Below are 6,648 nucleotides of genomic sequence, written 5' to 3' on the forward strand. Positions count from 1 at the left end.
AAATTTTAAACAATAATGCACAATTTGTTTACAATTACCAACGAACGAACTTTGTTTTAAGGTAGGAAAATCATGGCAGTCAAAATTAACAATATGAACTGTTGAGTATAAGCTTAGTAAAAGTTTGGTCAGAATATGCCAATATCTGGTTTACTTTACGGTGACTTAAAATTAGTGGTAGACATTCACAAAACTGGTAATTTTACTTGTTTAAAATGTTCAAACAGCAACTTTCATTTTCATTTTCGACAGAAGATTAACAGGTATCGAAATACAATAATTTCCATCCGTACCACAGTGCTTTCACTATTCCTATGATTACATAGTATTTAACTTAAAATATATAGATTGACTTGTCCTGTAAATCGAAAGACTTCTTTATTATTTTTATTGTTTACATACCAGAAACTTTCTGCAGAGGGTCAAATGTTTCCATTTTGGAGCTTAGAATGTAAGATACTATTTCAGTTCATACACCTTCACTTTCTCAGCTTCACCCACATACAGTCTATTTTCTGGACCGGAATAGGTTAAGCTTCTACCATGCACGTCGTCTAAAATAATTTGAACCTTGGTCAAGTCCTTTGTCAACTGATGAATGCCTCCGTAACTTCTTACATAGACAAAGCCCTCATTATCTACTGTTATACCCCGGGGCTCTTTAAGATCCGTGTCCTTGTATGTTGCTGTGACCTTGCCATCCAAGGTCATACTGGTTACACAGTTATTGTTATTGCTTGTTAAGTAAATGGTTTTCTTGCAAGGACTTACAGCTATAGAAGGAAAGAAAGTGTAGTCACATCCTATTGTTTTCAGAACATTTCCATGCATATCGAGTACTTTGATTTCATTGTCATGTAACACACAGAGGTGTTTTGCAATGGTAACAAGATCGCAAGCCCCATTTCTAGTTGTTATCACGTTACCTTTATTAAGCACACCGGACGTTGATACAGTCAGAGTGAGAAGATTATTCTGGACTTCAGGTTGAAGTGATGTAAGTGAAACTACAATTTGATCGCTCTTGACATTTGTGACACTCCAAACATTTTCACTGTCAAAACTCATTTCAGATGCTACTCTGCCATTTCTTGTATCAATTATCTTCACTGCTTTATTGTAATCGTCTGTAACAGCAATATAATGTCTCTGTATCACTGACAACCCTCTTATATATGGTTTTACCTTGTCTTGCAAGAGCTTACATCAGTCTCTGAAACAAGTCTTGCAGTTAACATTCTGCATATTTCAGTTGTATTTTTCATCATTTCCTCTGTCTGTGCGGATTGCACTAGTTTATATCTTTGTATTTTGCTGTCTTCATGTAGCATTTCAAGCTGACCGTCAAGCTTTTCAATTTCCGGTTTCGATCTTTTCATTTTCATGTACAGTTCACATTTTTGTCCATTTTTCCTGTTTGTCTCGATGGCAGTTTTCATTTTGTTTAGTTCATCATTCAGGATAACACATCTGTCTGACGCTGTTTTTAATGTAGCCTTGTTATTTTTGTCAATGTCCATTATCTTCTTGTTTATTTTATCTTCTAGTTGGTCGAAAAATTTGTTCATCATATCACGCTGCTTTTTTAGCTCTGCTTTTGCCTGCTTTCTCATTTCCTCTGCTTCAGTTTTTCTGGAATTAATTTTATTTATTCTTTCTTTTAGCAACGTAAGTTTTTCATCGAAGTATTCAGCAAACTCTTTGAATTCCTCGTTGTTTTCTAGATCTATAACAATGTCCGGTACGTGGTCGACATGTTGGCATTGGCGATGGTTTGTAGTGATGCATGCACTACATCCAAGTGTGTCACATGACCGACAAAAGTATTCTGTAACCTTTGTTGGATGTTTAGAACACTTTTCTACGCACACATCAAGTACACCTGTGCTTGCTACATCAACAGGCATATTTTTCTTATCCTGGAGCACATGGTGTTTGAACGCTTTAAATCTTCCGTGAAGGTTATAACATTGTCCACACAGATATTCTGAACAGTCCACACAGAATCCTTCTGCTTCTATCTGTTTTCCATCACAAACACAGGGCTCACAAAATATATCCTTGATTTCGTCGGATGCGGCTGTCATTGATTTTTTTGTAATTTCGCGATGTTGCCATATTTATTAAGTAATATTTATAGTCTCAGTGTACTATAAAGTAACTTAATCTGTTTTGTTCATATACAATTAACTCTACAAAATAGCCAAGTTTTACCTTACATAATGTTTAAAACATGTAAAGCGTTTTTTTGTATCAGTCCATGATGTACAAAAAGCCGAAATTTTTTATCAAATATTCTGGAAGTTTTCGCTTTTAACAAATTTTATTTTACTTTATTCGAACCTGTTTATATCTTTATTTCACTCCCTTGACGATATCGATTTCACGAACAGCTCAAGCGATTAGTTGTCGTTAGATACTTAACAAGATTTTACAAGCAGGTTTGTGCATGTAATATGTTTTTTTTATTCTCTTATTATAAACATATGTAACCTGAGACCTTCTTTCTCTGAATTCCAATATTTTAACAAACGCACAATAAACTGTTAACTTAACTTGCAAATGAATGACACCTGAAAATAAAGACCACTTTCAGACTCTTCTTAAACGACCTGAAAATACTGGTTCGACTGTGTTTATTCCATGTAATGAGGATGGCTATGTTAAATACGAAATTTTTAGTAAGTTTGATTGATAGAAAATGAAAGATGTTTAACATATGCATGTACTAGTATTGTGTGTATTTACGTTAGAGCGAACAAATCGGCCCAGTAGAAAAACCAGTGTTCGTGAGTTCAATCCCCCACTCCTCCAACTAAAAAGTGATCCGGATAAGCGTCCCGTATATGGATGTTTTACACATGCACGCTAAAGAAGCAGTGATGCTTATGGAACTGGACCGTCTTCTTTCCATGCAGTACTTTTACTACAAATTACAAACAATCTTGTAGAGAAGTCGACCGTATGGGTTATCATCGGCGACAGCACGAACGCACGCACGCTCGCACGCTCGCACGCTCTCACGCATGGATGCACTCTCGTACGCACGCACGTTTTGTATCTACGCGTCGCTCACAGTCCGAGGATCATTATTGTTTTATGTCGTCTGCATGATGTTAAAATAAAAAGGAAAATATATAGTTAATGATCGTATTTTAACTGTCTGTAGTGCATTTGTGAAATTTCTCACACATATAGAGATGTATGTGGTAGACATTATTTTGAAATATCAGCAAAATGAAACAAAATACTATCATGTTAGAAATTTATCGACTAAATCCTGATTTTAAAACAATGTAATTACACATTAATGACTCGAATTTTCAAAGATGACAATTTCAATTTAAGATAGGAAAATCAAGGAAAAACTAAATTGACTTTTATTTTTTAATATATCGGGATCAAATTTATATTTGGTTTTATATATGAGACATAAATTATATCGGTTAAAATATCCTAATAAACGCACTGGCCATAAGTTTTGCAAGAGCAGTGGTTCCAACGCCGCCGCGGTGGAGTATTTTATCGCAGAAACGGTTGATACATATGACCGGATGAATGTATTTCCGCGGTTATTGGTAACTTTCCTAATGAGTTCATCTTATTTTTTCACATTTGGCAAGAAACAACAAGTTAGACAGGAGCTCAAATACGTACTCTTTCAGAAACAAACACTAGTTCAGTGCAATTCTGCATTCTTTGCCATTAACGTAAACACTTTTGTACAGTTTGATAAAGGACTGCTGATTTTGTAGAATTTCGATTAAAATGGTAGCCATTTGTACAAAACGACCCCGATTACGTTTGCATCATAGAGGACTGATAATACCAAAACGAAAGTGACTACGCAGTGTTACATGTGAAGTAGTTCAAAATATAGTTCCATGTTGTTGATAAAATAGAGCAGAAACAAGTGAAATATAATGTGACAGTTACATTTTTGGCTTTGTTTAGATGCTGATTATGTTGGAAAAAGATCTAAACAACTGCCATCGTAAATTTCCATGTTTTAGTATATTTCATTGAGTAAATGTCTACCTACGCGAATTTGCTCGACAATCATTTTCATGGGAGAAATTTCAGACGGTGTTATTTTTCTAAACAAACTATTTTTCTTATATGTAACATAACATCTCAATATTATTATTTTTTTTTTGTAAATAGAAATGTTATACTTAGTGGTTATATATGGTTTTCATACCGTTGAAATGCTCTAAAGTACTGAAAATGGTGTCTGAAAATTTAATTGTTTATATGAAATAAAGAAGGATGTAAATTGGTATAGTGTAACAGCGTAAGTATGACACTATCATACAACAATCATTTCCTGGTAATTGGTGAATTTTCAATTCAGGTAGATAAAATAATCGACCGAAAGAGGTTCCAACGCATTTGGCGGTGGATACAATTGCAACGCATTACGGTGTGTCTGATTCCTTTTATGTCCGTCATGGATAATAATCTTAACTAAACTGCATTTTCCCGGGATTTTGCGTTGTTACGACCATTTCATAACTCTGACACCAGACAGCCATAATAATTCAACGTTTAGAAGTAGTATAAGTTATTACATTGCTCCTTTTATAAGTCACCGATACATGCTTACTTACTTACTTACTTACTTAATCCTCTTCACTCCAATCGGAGCATCGGGCCTTCACCACAGCTCTCCATCTAGTTCGGTCCGTGGCCCGGGCTTTGGGCTCTCCCCGTGACATTTTCGTCCTGCGCCAAGAATTTATGGGCCTTCCTCTTGTCCTTGTGCCTTGAGAATTCCATCGCTATGTTGGACTGGGCTCTTCGCAGCGTGTGTCCGATCCATCGCCATTTCTTCTGCAGTATGGAGTCAGTGACCGGTTGCTGTTGTGTTCTTGCCCAGAGTTCTTGTTGGAGATTTTCTCTGGCCACCGTATCTGCAAGATATGTCTCAAACAGTTGTTGATGAATACTTGCAGACTCTGGTCCAGGCGTTTGGTCCTTCTCTAGGTTTCAGCGCTGTAAAGGAGGCCTTGATGTCTTTCTCTATACCCCCTGTCTTGCTGACGATGTTGCCCAGATATGTGAAGGTGTCAATATCTTCAATGGCTTGTCCTTCTATGTGGATACCTTGCATGCTGCCTGGGTTGATCTTGAGGAATTTAGTTTTGTTGACGTCTAGCCCTGTTGATCTGGCTACTTCCTGCAGTTATTCAGTTTTCTGCTGTGTATGGGCGCAAGTATGGGACTGGAGACCAATGTTATCGGCATAGTCGAGGTCTCCAAGGTGTCTTTGTAGGGTCCACTGTAACCCTCTTGGTCTATCCAGTGTCTTCTTTACTACCCAGTCGATAACTATTAAGAAGAGTTGGAAGGGTTCAGAGAGGTCCAAGTCGTGGATGCCCTGGTAGAGGTTGTTGTTGTAGAGGCTCCGAATTATGTTTACCATCTTGCTTCGGATGCCGTAGTGTATCAGTATCTTCCATATTGTGTCGCTGTCCACTGTGTCGAACGCCTTTTTCAAGTCAATGAAGTTGACATATAGCGGACAGTTCCATTCGATAGATTGCTCGATAATAATACGGAGCGTAGCAATCTGGTCTGCGCATGATCTTCCTGCTCTGAATCTTGCTTGCTCTTCTCTGAGGAGTCTGTTAACTTCGGTTTTGATCCTCACCAATATAATTCTTGCTAGCACCTTGCTTGGCATGGATAGACGCTGGATGCATCGCCGGTTGAAACGGTCACTCATGTTGCCTTTCTTCGGTAGCTTAACGAGGTACCCTGTCTGTCACTCTACAAGAACCTCTTCTGTGTCCCAAATGTGCTGAATGAAGTCAAGCTTGATGTCGTCTGCGGTTACGTCTTCTGCTGCCTTCATCGCTTCTGGTGAGATTTTGTCAGGTCCTGAAGCTTTCCCATTCTTGATCTTATTGATGGACTGTGTAATTTCCTGTTTGGTTATTGGCCGTGTGTCGATTGTCAGGTCTGGTCCCTCTTCTATGGTAGGGGATGGGTGACTTGTATGCAATTCAGGAGTTCATCAAAATGCTCCTTCCACCTTTTCAGCTGGTCTTCTGTCTTGGACAGTATCATTCCATTGCGGTCTTTCACAGGCTTTCAAAGGCTAGTTGGAATTGCTTCGACGCCCTGCTAGTTGGCGGATGATCTACTACAGGGTACTCATATCATTTTGTAGTGCTGCTGTTTCTGCTGTTGCTGCCTAGTGGTGGATCATAGTCCGTTTGTCTTGCCTGCAGCTCTTCTTTACCTCATTTCATAGGGCGCTGTACTCCCTCTGGATTGTCTGTGTCTGTTCCCTGGCCTTTGCTTGGAGAAGCCTCTGTCGAACTTTTCTTTTGGTTTCTATCTTCTGAATGGTACTAATGGTACTACGAGATCCAGGTCTTGTAAGTTGTCCGGAAGCCAATCCTTTCTTCGCAGACTGATGTGAAGATGTTCTTTACTGATCCAATTTCTTCTCAAAGGAGTCATCATTTGTGTCCGTCAGAGCTTCAAATCTGTTTCTCAGGCAAATGGAGAACTCTTGTTTATCTAGAGGAGTTTTCAATTTCGTGATGTCGAAGCGTGAACTCATGGTGTTCCCTTGCTTTCTAACACTTGCGATTCTGAACATATATCCGCTCCCCAGTAAGCTCTGACATAACTGAG

The 6,648-nt window shown here is 38.3% G+C and overlaps 1 protein-coding gene across 1 annotated transcript; it reads right to left on the reverse strand.

Moving 5' to 3' along the window:
* Nucleotides 1-1,178: 1,178 nt before the first annotated feature.
* LOC128552560 (E3 ubiquitin-protein ligase TRIM33-like) lies at nucleotides 1,179-2,312 on the reverse strand. Its single transcript, XM_053533609.1, has one exon. The coding sequence runs from the start codon at nucleotides 2,085-2,087 to the stop codon at nucleotides 1,182-1,184; it is 906 nt and encodes a 301-aa protein (XP_053389584.1). The 5' UTR covers nucleotides 2,088-2,312; the 3' UTR covers nucleotides 1,179-1,181.
* Between the last annotated feature and the right edge of the window lie 4,336 nt (nucleotides 2,313-6,648).

This window comes from Mercenaria mercenaria, unplaced genomic scaffold (genome assembly GCF_021730395.1).
Source record: "Mercenaria mercenaria strain notata unplaced genomic scaffold, MADL_Memer_1 contig_2906, whole genome shotgun sequence".
Lineage (NCBI taxonomy): Eukaryota > Metazoa > Mollusca > Bivalvia > Venerida > Veneridae > Mercenaria > Mercenaria mercenaria.

Excerpts from the sequence above, each read along its gene's own strand:
- LOC128552560 (XM_053533609.1), bottom strand. The coding sequence starts at position 2,087 with ATGACAGCCGCATCCGACGAAATCAAGGATATATTTTGTGAGCCCTGT.